The 18854-nt window shown below is 39.9% G+C and overlaps 1 protein-coding gene across 5 annotated transcripts in view; it reads right to left on the reverse strand.

Annotated features, from left to right (window-relative positions):
- The window catches only part of LOC120720924 (semaphorin-4D-like), a 34593-nt gene extending 16095 nt beyond the window's left edge, over positions 1 to 18498 (reverse strand). For 2 of the 5 annotated variants that reach the window (XM_040010796.1, XM_040010794.1), the window contains exon 1: positions 162 to 455. Coding sequence is in view for 4 of the 5 variants with exons in the window: in XM_040010794.1 (XP_039866728.1) it covers positions 162 to 258 (97 nt within the window). In the remaining variant the exon portion in view is untranslated. Of the gene's footprint in view, positions 1 to 161; positions 456 to 9307; positions 9421 to 9749; positions 9946 to 10291; positions 10398 to 10718; positions 10898 to 11000; positions 11144 to 11242; positions 11351 to 11596; positions 11706 to 13581; positions 13681 to 13768; positions 13820 to 13928; positions 14060 to 15972 lie in introns of those variants that run through there. The other 3 variants (XM_040010793.1, XM_040010795.1, XM_040010797.1) reach the window with 3 other exon arrangements.
- Between the last annotated feature and the right edge of the window lie 356 nt (positions 18499 to 18854).

The following is an 18854-nucleotide window of genomic DNA, read 5'->3' on the forward strand; positions in this document are numbered from 1 at the left end:
CATATTGATTATAGTCATAGACTATAGACTTTAATAGACGTAAAGTATGCCAGGAAGTCACTTAACATGATTGAGAAGATTTTCCCGATTTTGGGCTTTATGACTCATGTTTACACTATTTTTTATCTTAGTTAAAAAGAGAAACAAAAAACATTTCCTACCTTTCTCTGTGAATATCATCCTCGGAGAACGATCGTTTCCCACAGCCAGACAACAGATGGGTAAAAAAAATAGACATGCCACTAATGAGAACCTCATCTTCCAGATCTTCAGGCACGATATTATAAGATGGATCCAATAGTTCAGAAAATTATTTTCCCAATTACTTGTTCTTGATCTCGATAGAAAATAGCATTGAAAGAGAAATGTCTAGAGGTACTACACAGCTGCACCGCCCATTTTTTTATTTTTATATCACGCCTACGGCTACATTTTATGGTCTCATGACGTTTCGAGAGGGCGCAAAGTCCGTACACACGCACGTAAACACCCACGTAAGCACGTAAACAGGGAAGAGCAGAAAATGTGTCAAGCTAGACTCCAGTTTTTTTGGGGAAGGAGCGAGATGGAACGAGGCACGTCTGGGTCCTGTACTACCTGGGTGGGTGCGGTCAAAAAGACAACGATGTTAGTTTTTTACTTTTTTTGTGTGTTTATGTATGTCAAGAGTGAATTTGATGTTTCTAAGAGTGAGCTTCGAACTTAAAATAAATAGTCAGGCTGCAAAACGTGAAAATACTAAAGTCTGAGAATGCACATGTGACGACTGATAAACATTAAAGTGAAATCTTAACAAAAGGATGCATGAATGTGACAGGTGAGACCTGGGTCTGGGAACCGCCCCTGGTAGGCGGGGCTGGGGTTTTTCCTTTTATGAGCACAGGTACAGGTAGGAAACTTGTAGTGGACTCCGCCACCTCTTAGTGAAGGGGTAAATAAGTAGTGAAGTAAGGAATGCGTTACCATATTGGAAAGCTAGTCTGATTAGACTGAATGCAAAGTGGAAATGCCTTAAACAACTGTTTTTTCCCGCATTGCTTGCTTATGGCCTCAGTTAGTCCAAAAAGACAATGACGCGGGGACCTTCTTGTGATGGTCAGGTCTCCTTGGTTTTTCAGTCTGATCTGTCCCTCTTTTGCAATGTTCTGCTTGAGAACATCAAGGTGATGGACTTCTTACAGACCTCAGTAACTGATGAGTGACTGATAGGAAAGTTTCCTATCGTGGTGGCTATGCTCAAATATTATATGTATAGCAAATCCAACTTCACTACATGAAACATATTTTTTCATTAACTAGTGTTAAAGTAATATTCTGTTATCAGAATCAGCATACTTTATTAATCCCTCGGGAAATTATGTGGGTTACAGTTGCTCCAATACAGTAACAGAAACAGACGAGACTATTTAACAATACAATATGTTACAGATTTACAAATGTAAGAAATTGCACAATATAGACAAATCACTCAATAATAAATATCAATGATTTACTGAGGTATTTATGAATTAATATCAAGAATATTCACTGCAACATTACTGAGTAGAAAAGAGCATGTGCAAAAAGGGTGTAACTATTGCAGTGTTTACAGTGTATTAGATAGAGGAGTTGTACAGGGAGATGGCCACGGGCAGGAATGATTTCCTGTGTCGTTCAGTGGTGCTTTTTGGTCATCTCAGTCTCTCGCTGAACGTGCATCCCCACAACATTACTGGCCTTGCGGATCAGTTTATTTAGTCTGTTGGCATCAGCAACCTTCAACCTGCTCCCCCAGCGTGCAACAGCATAGAGGATAGCACTGGCCAAAGCAGACTCATAGAAAAATCTTTATCTTTCTTAATGTAACAGTGCCATCCACAGCCTGGTTTGTGAAAGGAAGTGTTAGTGTTCGCACACTTACTGCACAACCTCATTAATAGTTTAATGTTTCTATCTGTATATACTATGAGCACTATATGCAGTTTACTTAAGTGGGTTTCTGCTTTTGCTGACACTTTAAAAAACGAAATAAAAACATTGTAAACCTATAAGTGTTCTGATTTTTTTTTTCCCCAAGTAGCTTCAGCTAAAACTTTCTTTTGGAAAGTTCTGCTGTAATCGAACTTCTTCTATTCAATTCAATTCAATTAAACTTTATTGATCCTGAAGGTTGACCCCGAAGGAAATTGGGTTAAGGCTGCCGACCTTTGCCAGCGCCATCTTACCCTTCTGACCATACATACATGACACAAACATCACATGGGGAAGACAGGTCAGAGGTATAACAATGGAAAATGCACAACATGAGGAAAGATAAGGAGAAAAAAATAACTCCCCCCAGACTGAGCTCCAACAGGGAGATCAGTTTGAGAACAGAAAAAAACACCTCTGTACATAGCACATGAAAAAAAACCCTCTTAATACACCAAAGAAACACATGACAAGCAACAGGGGTGGGTAAAGGGTGAGACACAGCCAATGTACACAGTGCATCTGGGCCTGCAGCATAAGCGCTGGTCTCCTTGATCCACCGTCAGCATCGGAGGGGAATAAGCGTCGAAGGCGTTTGGAGGGGGAGGGGGGATGAGTGTACATCTGCATGTGTATATATGTCCAGAGTTCAGCTGAGACAGTGTCCTTCACCCTGCCAGGCTAAGTAAACAGTCTTCCAGCTCCGTTTAGCTGTGTGCTCAGTGTGTCCTGTGCTTCTCCAATAAAGCCTAGTTAGTTCCTAGTTTCTCCTGAATGACTCCTAATCTGCCTGGCACATGTGCTCCATAACAACACCATGCTAAAGGTTTGTCTAAAATAGACCACTATATATATATATATAAAAAGGGTTTGCTATCATTGTGGATCAGCACTAGCATGAATGCAGATGAAAGATGTGAGGTGCCAAAATAACCCTTTTCTTTATGGATGTTAACCAGGAGGTTCACATGGTAATGGTCTGTGTTTATATTGTGAGAGGTGTTTATTCACTTTATGGAGAATGAGACCCATCAGCGCGTTTTTTGTGGTAACATGTTTGGAGTTGTTTATCATCAGACACTAACATGAGAGACTCTGAAAAAGACAGACGCATGTTGTAAACATTTGCAGTTTATTTCCTTTAGTTTATATGTTGAAAAGATGGTTGAAATGTTTAGATGTGGTATTTTTTTGGACTCACGTAACTGCAAAAATGTGATAAATTAAATCTCTTTTTGTTTTGTTTGTAGCTTCATTTGTACTGCCAGGTTAAGGATGTGAAAAGCAGCAACTTGCTTGCTATCCTAAAGCACTGTGAGGTCAAAAGTCTTACCTTTCTACTTGGAATTTATGATCAGGTTTCACTCAAAAATAGGGGAAAAGTGTCTGAGTGTTTCTTCTATTTATTAACCGAACTCTGAACAAACAGAAACTGGGTCAGTGTTTGGAAATCTACATGAGCTAAGACACATGGCCGGAAATTTATAACGTGCACTGTGTACATTCTGGCAGAATTTCAAATTACAGGAAGCAGATGCAACAGTTACAGGAAAGAATAAAAAAAATGAATCAATCAATATTGATTGACATGCGTGCATGTACTGCATGCAACACTGCAATTAATTTCTAAAAATTACCACAGACAGCATTTTATACCACTGAACTTCAGCTTTTAATACTGTCAACAAGCCTGAGTCCAACTGATATTCAATATATTTTTTCCATAAGAAGAAAAAAATGAATGAATTAGCCCCTCAAAAAAAGAAAAGCTTTGGAGCGTGGCTGTATAACTGCAGTTTGTTTTTTAATCTCTCTCTCTCACACACGCTAATGAATGCATTGGTGGCAACTGATCTCGTCCAAGGACATTTGCGAAACCAGATATCAAAACTCTACAATAATGGCTTGCTCTACATCCCGAGCTGCAGCTCAAAGTATTAGAAGTAATAGAGTTTTATTTTAGTTAAAAAAATAAAAATAAATTAAAGAATAATGAAATTTTTTTTTATAGTATCACAACTCTGAGGAACTAACATCACAACATCTGAATCAGAACCACCATGAGACAAACCCAGATCATTGGCTTTGACTGTAAACCAACCACCTTGTTCCCCAGCTGTAGTTGGTACTGTGCCAGGATTTTCCTGTAACCCATTTCTTCTGATACACAGGTATGAGTTCCTTCCTGCTCAGGTCCCATGCTGTTGATCAAATAAAGGCAATGATCTGGCTTCCCGATGCAAGATGAGGAGTTTTGAAGGTGGTGCCAACTGTACTGAGCATGACGGGAGGATACTGGGCATTGCAGAAAATGCTTTGCGTGAAATCTGACAACATCTTTTTCTGGATTTGGAAATTCTGTGGAAAAAAACACAAGAACGCCCATTTAGCTTAGCCATGTTTTTGTTTTACATCTTTTTTTTTTTTTAATTTCTGATTTCTTCTCACAAATCCAGTGCACTAAGCTCTTTGGAAAAATGGTTGAAACATTTTTTTTAGGAAGCAATAGATAAGCCATCAGATTGAAAATGTATCGGTAAAAACCTTTCAAATGTCTCATTAAAAGTTTTGATAGTGTCAGAAATTTAATATAACCATGTGACTGCTGCTAAAACCCACATCTACATTCCAACCAATAGGAAAACAACATGAAAGAGAGCATATCGTGAAAAAAAGAAGGCAAACCAAGATTTCTTCCAGTTGCTGGAACGCATTCACAATAATAATAATAATGGATTGCATTTATATAGCACTTTTCGAGACCCTCAAAGCGCTTTACAATACCACTATTCATTCACTCTCACATTCACACACTGGTGGAGGCAGCTACAGTTGTAGCCACAGCTGCCCTGGAGCAGACTGACAGAAGCGAGGCTGCCACGCATCACTTTCACTCAAGACCAGGTTCAGAGGCAAATGAGGAGGCAAGGTTGCTGGACCAGATGGACTGAGTCCCCGTGTCCTCAAGGCCTGTGCCCCCCAGCTTTGTGGAGTCTTTCATAAACTGTTCATGTTGAGTCTGAGTGTGCAGAGGGTCCCAGTGCTGACCCCCAGGATTACGGGCCTGTGGGCACTGACCTACCACATCAAGAAAATCCTGGAAAGACTCATCCTGGACCTACTCCGACCCATAGTCAGACCACATCAGAATCCCCTTCAATTTGCTTACCAGTCCTTACTCGGAAATGAGGACGCCATCATCTCTACCTGCTCAATCGTGTCTACACCCATTTGGACCAGCCAGCGAGTGCTGCATAGGTCATGTTTTTTGACTTTTCCAGTGCATTCAACACCATCAGGCCGACCTTCCTGGGTGATAAACTAACAGCAATGCAAGTGGATGCTTCTCTGGTGTCCTGGATTTTTGATTACCTGACAAGAAGACCACAATATGTGTGGTCTCGTTGTGTCTGACAAGGTAATCAGCAACACAGGGGAAACAAAAGGGACTGTCCTCTCCCCCTTCCTCTTCACCCTCTACACCACAGACTTCAGCCACTGCACAGAGACCTGCTATCTCCAGAAGTTTTCTGATGACTCTGCAGTGGTTGGATGCATCAGCAGGGGTGATGAGTCAGAGTACTGCGCTGTGGTCGACTCCTTTGTCATGTGGTGTGAGCAGAAACATCTGCAGCTCAACATGGGAAAGACCAAGGAATTGACTGTTGATTTTAGGAAGACCAGAAAACCCTTGACCCCTGTTTCAATCCATGGGGTCAACGTGGACATATAAATACCTTGGAGTACACATAGACAATAAAGTGGACTGGGTTAGAAACACTACTGCACTTTATAGGAAGGGCGAGAGTCGTCTCTATTTTCTGAGGCGGCCGAGGTCCTTCAACATCTGTCGGACAATGCTCAGGATTTTCTACGAGTCTGTTGTGGCCAGTGCTATCCTCTATGCTGTTGCATGCTGGGGGAGCAGGTTAAGGATTGCTGATGCCGACAGACTAAATAAAGTTATCTGCAGGGCCAGTAATGTGGATATGGAGCTGGACTCTCTTAAGGTGGTGTCAGAGGGGCGAAAGTTTTTCCAAGATAAAGACAATGTTGGATAATACCACCCACCCACTCCATGACACGCTGGCTAGTCACAGGAGCACGTTCAGTGAGAGACTGAGATTTCCAAAAAGCACCACTGAACGACACAGGAAATCATTCCTGCCTGTGGCCATCTCCCTGTACAACTCCTCTATCTAATACAATGTAAACACTGCAATAGTTACATCCTTTTTGCACATGCTCTTTTCTACTCAGTAATGTTGCTGTGAATATTCTTGATAGTTATTTATAATTGCATCTGTCAACCCTGGATATTTATTATTTGGTGATTTGTATATATTGTGCTATTCCTTGTATGTTAACATATTGTATTGTTAAATAGTTCAGTCTATTTTTGTTAATGTTACTGTGCTGGAGCAGCTGTAACCCACATAATTTCCCGAGGGATTAATAAAGTGGTTGCTGGAGTACTTTTCTATGCTGTGGTGTGCTGGGGGAGCAGCACAGCAAAGAAGGACTCATCCAGGCTGGAGAAACTGATCAGGAAGGCTAGCTCTGTGGTCGGCATGAAGCTGGACACTCTGGTGACAGTGGCAGAGAAAAGGACACTAAAAAAAGCTGCTGGACATTATGAACAATACTGGGCATCCTCTGCACACGGCCATTAACAACCAGAAGAGTCTGTTCAGTGACAGGTTGCTTCTCCCCAAGACAAGAACTAACAGACTTAAAAACTTCTTTGTCCCACACGCCATCAAACTGTTTAACTCAGGAGGACAAAGGAGGGGGGAACAACTAAGCTGTAGTGCCTCTTCACTTGGTCAAAGGAGCTTGCAAAGAAAAGCGTCTGGACTTCTTTAAGTTGCTTGAAGACGTTTCACCTCTCATCCGAGAAGCTTCTTCAGTTCTAAGGTCAAATGGTGGAGAGTCCCAGATATAAACCTAGTGGGAGTAACCCCCAACAGACACCAGCGAGGGAGGATAAGAAGGACAGACGCAACAACATTGTCATCCCCTATGTAGCCGGTGTGTCAGAGAAACTCAGGAGAGTTTTCTCCAAGCATGACATCCCAGTGTATTTCAGACCCAGCAACACGCTCAGACAGAAACTGGTTCACCCGAAAGACAAAACGCCAAGACACAAACTTAACAATGTGGTGTATGCTGTACAGTGCAGCGAGGAATGCTCAGACCTCTACATTGGAGAGACCAAACAGCCACTTCACAAGCGCATGGCACAACATAGAAGAGCCACCTCCACAGGACAAGACTCAGCAGTCCATCTGCATCTTAAGGATAAAGGACACTCTTTCGAGGATGCCAATGTTCACATTTTGGACAGAGAGGACAGATGGTTTGAAAGAGGAGTGAAAGAAGCCATTTATGTCCACTGTGAGCGACCATCTTTGAACAGAGGCGGGGGTTTACGACACCAACTCTCTGCCATCTATAATCCAGTTTTGAGATCCCTTCCCAGACGCCTTAACGCCCACTCACATCCTGGGCCATCTGACCTCAGGAATTCGCATGATAAGGTGGGGCCAGGTTTCACAATGAACACACCCGAAACTCTGGCTGATTTGGACCCACACCCAGTTTCCCACCTTGGCTCAGGCGACTAGAGGATCATCAGGGGGTCCTTTTGTCCCTCTGTGGGGGGTTACTCCCACTAGGTTTATATCTGGGACTCTCCACCATTTGACCTTAGAACTGAAGAAGCTTCTCGGATGAGAGGTGAAACGTCTTCAAGCAACTTAAAGAAGTCCAGACGCTTTTCTTTGCAAGCTCCTTTGACTACGATGACCTGGATGACTGAGAACCTTCACAGACATATTGCCTCTTCACTTCACTGTGCAATACCTTTTGTGCAATACTTTTGTTAATAGTCAACGGTGCAATAGACTCCATACTTGAAATGTGCAATTCACTTGTATTTTCATTTTTATTCCTATTTATTCTATTTATCCCCTTCGTATATTTTATTTATATATGTATCTGTATTTATATATATGTGTGTGTGTGTGTGTTTTGGAAACCGAATTTCCCAGAAGAACCCACCCGAGGGATTAATAAAGTCTTGTCTTGTCTTGTCTTGTCTTAAAGTATGCTGATTCTGATATATCTATGCAGATAGTTTGGGGCTCTGTCCAAATTTTGCAGGTTCCTGAAATTAAATACCTTTTTCAGCGTGTTCTTGACAGATGGCTAGGTTCCCAGTGGCTGCATCATGCCATATCCCACTGCAAAACATAGTGTATGTTTACATTAGACAGTATGTAACCAACATCCTGGCAGTTGATAGAAAACTAACATTTACAGGAACCCACAGGAACCTTACTCCTCCCAAGTATATCCCTTTAAATTAATTGAAATTATGCTGAAGTATCTTGACTTGCATCAGCTTTAGTTAGTTGAACAAAAAAGCCTAACACCCGTTGGGTGATAACTGGTTGTTACACAGTACACTAGCTTTTCATAAAGCAGTAGAGCTGTACTACAGTAGGACAAATTCATAAACAAAAGCTCCAATGAGTGTCAGTGAGTGTTGAAATATTGTGATAACATGATTTACGGGACATTGTATTTCCTAAGTGCTGCTTCATCCTTGATGAAGTGTGCAGTGATTCATCCATCAAGCTTTGTCAGGTGGTGCAACACCACTGGCAAAAAGTAAGCTAATAATGTTGCATATTATGTACACATTTCAGGGCGTGCTAGTATGACGTTATAGGATGTGAATCACACCTGTGTATGAATCAAGAGGTACACTGAGGAGTGTTTGAATACTAAGGAACATTGTTTTTATAAATATGACCATCTTTTACAATGTACATGATCTTGCAACCTATGGTGGTAACATTGGTAGGTTCTTAATAATGTTTGTATTAGTAAACATTACATTTTTATTTCAGCTTGCTGTTAGAAAAATGTAAGGCTACTTCATGCAATCTTTGGTTGCGAAGAATTATTCTGCATATTCTCCAGATATGAGTTCCATAAAGCTCCGAGGTCTTACTTTGTGTCACGTATGCACTGGGTGCCATCCCAGCCACAGTAAGGATCTCTGGATAACATACAGTCCTGGCAGGTATCTCCATACTGGGAGCAGTCTGCTACATCAAGTTGGACCAGTTGACTTCCATTGTTCACATACAGCTTTTTCTGTAACGATGGACAAGTTTTCTTAATGTACTCGGCCATTTCTAAACAAAAACAAAAAACTCCACTGGAGTTAATTTACAGATGTAAGTTTGATGTTCCTTTTCAGGAGCATCTAAGTAGTTTTCCATACTCACACACCTATATGGTTTAGTGGAGGATATATTGTTCTGTAGGGAACACTGGTACTCACAGAAGCTGGGTGAAGGATGAAGCTGATCTGTTCTGTGTAGTTGAATGGTCGAAACTCAGCAATGAGAAAGGTATCATTTTTATTGTGCAATACTTTATGAATTCCTCCATTGTCTGCGGAAAACCACAAAAAGAAGCAGGGATGATACTAAATATTAAAACCCATCTAAATGCACAAATGCACCTCAGCCACTCCACTCTCTCTCTCTGAGGTTCTGTTCATTTTTGGTCTTCAAACTCAGGTAAACCCGTTGAATAATATTATATTCTTTTAATACATTCATAATTACATGGCTGTGATCACAGCACCTCCCGCATCAATCAAGGAGATTTGGTTACTGCACTATTTTCGCCCTGAGTTATGATCTCAGATATACACAAACATACATTATAGCATATTCTTCTTAGCATTTTTACTACTTCAGATTATTGTTTTTACTCACTTAAAGATAAGAAGATAACAGTGTGGTGACTGGTTCTCCTGTTTGGTGAGCCATCAATTTGGATGTGAGTATAGCTCTGGTGATTGAAGAGAAGAAGGCCAGAGTTTCCCACAGGATGAACCAGCTGCTCCATCTCTGAAGTCTTTTCAATCTTCTTCAGGGTTTCCACTGGAAGCTTGGTGCTATCATCAACGCACTGAAGAAATAAGGTGCTTAACTTAGACTGGCTGAACACCAGATGACTGGTCAATAAGCCTGTAAACCTCTGGTTTACTTTTTCAGTTTCCAAATGACTGTTTTAAAAACAAATCTAAAACCTTTTAATTTAGTTTTTTTAATTAATTTAATATCGTCAAGGTGAAAGAAAAATATTTAAAAGCTATTTTTCACTCAGTGACTACACTTAACCATTGGTTTAAATTATAATAAAGGGCTATTCTATTCTTGTTTATATACTCCGGCCCCCCAAAAAGACAGGGATCTTCTTGTGATGGTAGCTGTTATTAAATTTTTCACTTTAGACCAATTTGAATATTCCATACCATCCTTGGCCTGTCCATCTCAGCTTTTGTGTAGCCTTTGAATGGGGAGTTTGTGAAGATTTTGTCAATGTCTCCTATTGTGTAGATGCAGACAGCACTCATCCCCCTGCAGGGAGACACATTGTAGGTTTGTCTGAGACATTTGCAGCAAAATGAGTAGACTGGTCCAAGGTTAAAAAAAAAAAAGAGAAAAAAAAAAGAGAGAGAGAGAGTTGAAAAAGCAGCTGACCACACAGAATGAGAAAATAAGAAACTGGTAGGGAACGGCTTAAAAAGAACAAAGTGTCCTTTTATCACCATGAAAGGATATTGTTTGGAAGTTTGGAAGCAGATGATTCGATTACACAAATAGCTAGTCACAGAAACAGAGTAAATTATAACTATATCATTATTATTAGCATCAAAATAAATATCATCAGAGTCCTACCATTCATTTCTAAAGAGTGCATAAATCTTTGTATCCTGCCATCGATCTGCATCCACAGTGGAAACATCCACCAGTTCAGAGAAATGCTGTTTTCTGTTACGATCTCCACAGAAGAGCCTGGCATTCATCTGGGATGTCCAGGTAAACTGCAAATTGTTCTTGGGACCACCAACATCTGCCTAGAAGCAATGGACAGTCAATCAGTCATGATGTATTTATGTTTATTTAATTTTTTAACGTTGGTGGCACTTAATACAAATTTTCAAACTATTTTGGTCTTACCATGCAAACCCGGGTCACAAAGGGGAGCCACATTTCACTGAACAGTCCATTGTCTTTGCTTTTCTCCCTATAGAAGCCATAAACTCTGTTCTGGGAGGGATCCTCTTCACGTTTGCTGAGCACCAATCCTACATAATGCTGCTCTAAACATTGAAAGACAAAATATTTATTTGAATCCAAACATTTAGAGTGATGTAATTTCACTAAATAAGGTGTCTCTGGCTCTAACTTTATGAAAATACCTTTATCGTGGTTCTTTGGCCCCACTCTTGCTTTACCAAATTTGTGAATGCCAACAGATTCATCAGATCCAGAGCGTGTTATGTAGAGAGCTGCACTCTGTTCAGAATCTGGAAAAAACAGTTGCAAATTAAGGTTTTATAGGGATGTGCAAATGGGGAGAAACTAGTTGAATATAATAGCAATAAGAAAAAGAAGCAACCTTTAGAATGGATTGAGTTGATTAAAGGATGTTAGTAGTTTTGACAAGAGCACAGACTTTCTGCAAATTACACAATCATTGAAAACAAATGAATGAAATAGCAGGGATTCATCAGGGGATTTATTATAGAGCATCCTCATGTAGAAAAACTCACCTATAAAAACTGATGGTTCACCCTCCTTTATGTTAAATCTTTCTATACCTTCTATTAAGTTTGCGATATTTTCAGAGGGAAGGCACATGGGGGCCTCCACTGTTAAATCCTATAAAAAAAAAAGCACAGCACATCTTAATGTATGGTCCCCAATGCACATCACATGTAGCATACATGCATACCCAACACTCAGTTTCTATATATATAGTTTTAAAACAACCACATGTGGGTAAGCAGGAAGTGCTGTGATTTATTTTCTTCATTGCATAACCAAAATATTTTTGATTTAAATATGTAAAAGTACAAGTGGCTACTCAACCCAGTGAAAGGCACCACTAACAGTACAGGGTGGGCCATTTATATGGATACACCGTAAAAACATGGGAATGGTTGGTAATATTGAAGTCCTGTTTGTGGCACATTAGTACATGTGAGGGGGCAAACCCCTCAAGATCGGTGGTGACCATGGTGGCCATTTAGAAGTCGGCCATCTCGGATACAACTTTTGTTTTTTCAATAGGCAGAGGGCCATGTGACACATCAAACTTATTGGTAATGTCTCAAGAAAAACAATGGTGTGCTTGGTTTCAACGTAACTTTATTCTTTCATGAGTTATTTACAAGTTTCTCTTTGTTCACAGCCATTGACATGTTGAAGAGGTTAACACGTGAGGAGCGCATCAAAATCATGTTGATATCTGGTGAACGCAGTAACCGGGTCATTGCAGTAGATTTCAATGCAAGACACCCTACGAGACCACCCATCTCCCATGCTACAGTCAGCAAACTGCTTGCTAAGTTTCGTGAAACTGGTTCAGAGTTGGATTTGCCAAAATGTGGATGCAAGAAAACTGTCACTAATGTCCTAGCTTCATTCAGCAAGAGCCCACAGCGTAGCACTCATTGCATGTCACTGGAGAGTGGCATTAGTCGAACATCCCTTTGGCGGATATTAGCTACTCACAAATGGCACCCTTACAAACTCCAGCTACTGCAGCATCTCAATGAGGATGACCCAGATCGGAGCACAGAATTTGCAGAATGGGCAAAACAAAAATTGCAACAGGACCCTCAGTTCACACAGAAGATTTTGTTCAGTGATGAGGCAAACTTTTATGTGAATGGTGAAGTTAACAAACAAAACCACCGCTATTGGTCTGACACTAACCCACATTGGATGGATCCTTCCAAGGCTGTTGGAACAACAAAAGTGATGGTTTGGTGTGGTACATGGGGTACAACGATAGTGGGTCCATTCTTCATCAATGGAAACCTCAAGGCCACTGGATATTTGAAATTGCTACATGATGATGTGTTTCCCTCTTTATGCACTGAAGCTGGCACGTTCCCTGAGTTTTTCCAGCAAGATTGTGCACCACCACATTATGGGTGCCAGGTCCGAGCATTCCTAGATGAACAGTTTCCTGGAAAGTGGATTGGTCATCGTGGGCCAGTTGAAGGGTCATCTGAAGGCAATTGTCTATGGTGTGAAGATATGAGATGTGCAGCACCTGAAACTACAGATACTGGATGCCTGTGCTGGCATTTCTCCTGCGGTGTTACTATCAGTGTGTGAAGAGTGGGAGAAGAGGGTTGCATTGACAATCCAACACAATGAACACATTGAACACATTTTATAAGGGGTCAGAAACTTGTAAATAACTAATGAAAGAATAAAGTTACGTTGAAACCAAGCACACCATTGTTTTTTTCTTGTGACATTACCAATAAGTTTGATGTGTCACATGGCCCTCTTCCTATTGAAAAAAACAAAAGTTGTATCCAAGATGGCCGACTTCTAAATGGCCACCATGGTCACCACCCATCTTGAGGAGTTTGCCCCCTCACATATACTAATGTGCCACAAACAGGACTTTAATATCACCAACCATTCCCATGTCATTACGGTGTATCCATATAAATGGCCCACCCTGTATTTGTGGTGATGTTAACAGTTCTCAATGACAATGATGCCAGTGTCCTACCATATTACAGCAAACCCTTTCATTGCCATCTGTTCCACACACAAACAACTGGTTAGCATCTTTCTTCCGGTGGACCAAAGTGATGTTATAGCTGCAATCCTTAAAGACAAGACAAATATTGTTTGTTATATTTCTTCAGTGGTCAAACAATCAAATCTAACCAACTAAATTTGTTTGTTTTACTTACATGTTCACTGCTTATGCTGTTGCATTTCTCCCACTGCATAAACTTGTGGCTCTATGTAGATATATGATGCAGGACTATTACTTTCCCATGATATTATTATGAATATTATTTCAATGATCTCAGTATAATCATTTACTGTGGTTGTACAGATTTCTACTACCGTCTTATGGTTTTGAAAGTTGTAGGTATTCAGGTATGATTGTCCAGCAGCTAAAACAGTGTCTGATTGGTCTTCTAAAAGAATCTGTACAGGTGGGTCATGGGGAAGACTGAACCGTGTCATTGCTTTTTCTAAAAACAAACCCAGCAAAAACAAGAAAAGAAAGATAAAATGTATGAATGTATTATGAGATTCATCAGGTAAACCCATAATGTAGTATCATAAACAACAAGAATGATTTTTCGCCCCTGGAAGGCAAGGAGTATGTCATCAGTTCATTTTATTTATCTGTTTGTTAGTAGTGCAAGATCCACATACCCATAACAGTTTGAGCTGATTAAATTTTGTTGAAAACCAGGTCAAGATCACACCAAATGTGAAAATCTTTATATTACGCACAATTGTTTTTATGGATCCTCTCCAAACTTCACAACAATATACTAGGCTTGGGGGACATGAGTATAGAGGTTGAATAAGTGTTTAGCCTTGAACTTCATTGTTAGTACCCAGTATATACATATATTTGAAATGCTTGATGCATGTTAGTACAGGTCTCCTAAGAATGAAACTCAAACACTTTGGTGATCCTATTTCTGCCATCCCTCTTGCACTTTTTTGTAACTCCAAAAACCATTGGCCTTGTCTTACAGTGAGAATAATAATGACAATCTTATGGTTTTCTTGCATTTTTAAAGGAACATTCTTAACGCTTTCCCACATAAAGATGGCATTTGTAAGCAACAGGTGTCCAAAGATGTATTGTGTCTACTTAAAGTAGACAGTGGTAACCTAGTTTTATTAAGTAAGATGTAAAAAAGCTGAACAAAGTTTTTTCCCACACTACTGTCAATATGAAAGTGACACTGCTTTACATGTCCAGTTACTTCTTCAAAAAAAAGGTTTATGGTAGCATTGTTGGTGTTGTTTTGAAAACTTAGCTGAAGGGAGAAGAAAATGAAACCTACCCTCTGCAGTTGTCAGAAGAGTTTACCACTGCTTACATAAACAAAATAACAAGTGCAAAAAGTTTCAGTTAGATGAAGTCACAACTTCATCTAACTGACACTCTACTAAAATATCACGTTGTTCTGTTAATGTTATACAGATAAACTTTTTCGAAATCTTTATTTAATCATTGAGTCCCTTAGCATTAAAATCGTGGGAGACCTGCCCAAGAAAGCACGTCATGAAAAGATTTCAGAAATATAATAAACGGCAAATAGACTAAAATAAAGTAGAACAAACAAAAACATTTTTTAGAAATAAAAATTGCACTCCACAGAATTCTTCAACTCTTTAACTTTTGAACTCTATCAGGGAGACAAAACCAGTGAGACTGCGTCTTGTAAATGTTACGATGTTGTGTAAAAGGGCACCCACCATAAGCAGCTGTCTGTGCACGATAAGAAATTACATAGATAAGCAGTTTATCCACTTTGTAAATAACAATATGCTAATGCGTTTAGCTAAACGAAGTCAGTGACGTGCACTGGAGGGTGAAGTAGAGTTTTGTTAATATTGTCAAAACTTAAAGAACTATGATACAGGGACAATGTGTAGAACATAGTCTTCACAGCCATTTCTGTCCAGAAGAGGGTGTGTAAAAGCTCTCTTTGCCTTTATACGTATCATTCCTAATTTCTTTTGTAAATATAGAAAAAAAAGAAAAGAAAAAAACAACATCTAAATCTAAACCATCATCCTGCCAGTGAGTCCTAACCACTACTCATTGTTGAAAAAATTGTCCACAGACAAACAAAGAAACATTGTAAGGCACAAAGCTGCCTTCTGTCCAACACATCGCCTTGTGGTTAACATGGGCATGTCGTCCTCTGACGATAATGGAACTGCATAATACGGACTGTACGTTTAAAAGAAAGACTTGATGTTTTTTTTCCTGAATCACAACGACAAAGTCATTTAATACATATTCATTCACCTCACTGCATACTTTAAAGCGCTGATAAAAATCCCTTCCCAGTCCCTTTTAACTTTTTAGCATTTGATATCTCATAAATGAAGAAAAAACATTTCCTTTTTCTACCTTTTTCTGTGAAGATCATCCTCGGAGAAGGATCAACGTTCCCCATAGCCAAATTACACAGATGTAAAAATAACAAATATGTCGCTAATGAGAGCGTCATCTTCGTCGTTACTGTCCAAAACAGTATTTCCGTCCCTAATTACTTGCCCTTCACCTCGATGGAACACATTCTCTGGAAGAAATGCACTCAGGACTTTGGAGAAGTGCATGACAGCTGGGGTGCAGTTTACAGTCAGAGTCTCTTCGCCCGCCCACAGGCACGAGGAAGAGAGGAGTAGACAAATCATGAGCAATCATTTTGTCAGTTGCATAATAAAGTTATCATAGTTGACACAGCTGCTTTATTAATCATTTAGCCTGCCCACGGCTGCATTTTATGATGTACAGTGTAACAGTGCTCATGATATTTAGGGCTAATTTTAATTATGAAGAGATTTCTTACCTTTTTTTCGAACACGTAAACAATGGAGGGCAAACAGTTTGATCATTTCAAATAACTGAAACAACATATGAGTACAGAGGAGTTGTTTGAGGAGTTCTCCTTCCTTGTATGTTCCAGCTGTGTGCCACACTTTCTAGACTCTATAACACACACATCCTCTGATATGTCTCCACTGTCCTCTTTACTCCAGAATAATTTCAGAAATTGAGAGACCCTTCAGATGACACTGATTTCTAGGTCAAATGGGGGACGGTGGAGGAGAAACGAGACAAAAAAAGACGCACAAATTGAAGAAACGAGAAAGCACAGGTGTATCCACTATTACGTTTGATCCTATTTTCACTTTTTAATTACCTTTACCTGTATGATTGAAGTTAAGCTAAAGCTCACTCCCCCCTCCTTTATTTATGCTGTAAAACAGCTTAAACAAGATTATAATACCAACATCATAGCGAAGGACAGATAAGCAAAAATGGTTAACATGAGCCATCTTCCAAAATTCTCCCGTGATCACATGCTATAGATCAGCTGCTCTCGACATGATACAATGCTTTCTTTTATCTTATCCTGTTGTGCATCACAATTACTACTTAGCTGCCCCCCCCCCCCCTTTTTTTTTTTAAAATAACAGGTCGAGTTTTTAGAACGGATGCTCTCGCTTAATAAACTTATACGTGAATAATGCTACTGTGTGTTAAATTTAGTGGTACATTATCAGCATGGCTAATTAACAGTTTCTATCTTCAGCCTTTTATTTGTAAATTTGCATATTTTGTGGGTTTAAAATGTTTTTTTGTTGTTGTTTTTTTATTTGTTTGTTTGCAGCCATAACTCATAATTTGTTTTCAGAATCAACACCTGCAGTTGCTCTAACATGTATTGTGTTATTGTGTCAGAATACCTTGGATGTCAGACTTCAGTGACACAAATCTTGTGGCAAAAGAGCATATGACAGGATTACATGCACTGCATACAAGTGCTGACCAAATAGAAACCTACAAAATCGCTTCCCCTTCATGAAACGCACTCAGCTACCAGAAAATAAGCAGGTGGTTCTGTGTAGCTCAAGCAACTAAAAGGGAAACGAGAGGAAAATCTCAAATTCAAGAAGGACTATGTAAGGTTTTTGGAAAACGTCATCAAAGAACGATCGACTCAAAAGAATCAGAGAATCAGCTGATGCAGCACAGCGGTACTAGATCGATATTAATCAAACAACTCTAGAAGCCTCATTGTTACACAGCTGTTCTGTTCAAACTGGCTTTCGGGACCTGATTTTCAGTGGGACAAAGAGTTTGGGAGTCAAATAATCAAAGTCAACTCCAAAGCATCTAGTGGGCGATTCTGTGGTCAGAATAAGACAAGAACTACAAATAAAAGCAGTGAAAAGCCTTAAAGGATTCTTAAAATAGCATGCAGCAATAAAAGTAGATTTAACAACTCGCCAAAATAGCAAAATAACATGTCAAAGAGAGGAAAAACAGAAGTCGAATGCTTGTAAAATTGGCACAAAGGGCTAGCTTAAAAAGGAAGTAAAAACACTGAATCATGGCAAACTGTCAGGAAGCGAGATGTTGTTCTAGGGGTGAGAGGGCAGTTACCGAACGTTTTCTTATCTCTCAACTTGAAGCATCTAGTAATTCTACCAAAGTGTGGCAGTTACACGTTTGATTTTGTAACTGCCATGGAAAGACTCAACATTAAGGCAAAGGACAACCCATGAATCAAATGAGAGAATAAAATTCATGGATAATATAAAAACACGATACAAAACCAGAAGGTGGAATCAATCATTTCTCTGTTCGGTTTCACTTGGTCTGTCAAGTTCCTACCACGACCCATGGAAAAACCTACTGTCCATCCACGTTCCAGTAAATGAAGTCGATTAACACTGTGAGGAGAGTTACAGATGATTTGATGATGACTATGATGATGATGAAGGGCAAAGTTCCCTTAGAGGTGAGAAGATCCAGCAGGGGTCAACGTGAAGCATCAGTATCTGATAGACTTGTAGTCAAGACCCTAATCGACCAGAAGACCAAGTAGACGACAAGACCAGAGGTCAAGACAAGACCAAGACCAAGTCAAGACGAGACCAAGACCGAGACAAAAAAGTCTTTAAACTGCAGCCAGATGCTGCTTCGTTTATGTGTTTTTGCTTTCGCACAGCCCTCCTCACCGCTGTCTACTGTCTCACTCACTTACTCAGAGGACAGATGCACACTCCACTTGACTGTCGCGTCTCTCACCCGCTCTGTTTTTCACATAATGATATTATCCTATATCCTCGCATGTAATTGGACACAATATGGAGGGATTGGAGCATAGCTGAGCCACTGTGTGAGAGCTGAGCAGCGAAAGGAAATTAAGTGAGGGTAGAAATGACTGAAAGATTAATTGGCTCTGTTTTGAATTTTGTTCAAAAAAGAATGACTTCATA

Source organism: Simochromis diagramma, unplaced genomic scaffold, assembly GCF_900408965.1.
Source record: "Simochromis diagramma unplaced genomic scaffold, fSimDia1.1 OVJJ01000603.1, whole genome shotgun sequence".
NCBI classification, from domain to species: Eukaryota; Metazoa; Chordata; class Actinopteri; order Cichliformes; family Cichlidae; genus Simochromis; species Simochromis diagramma.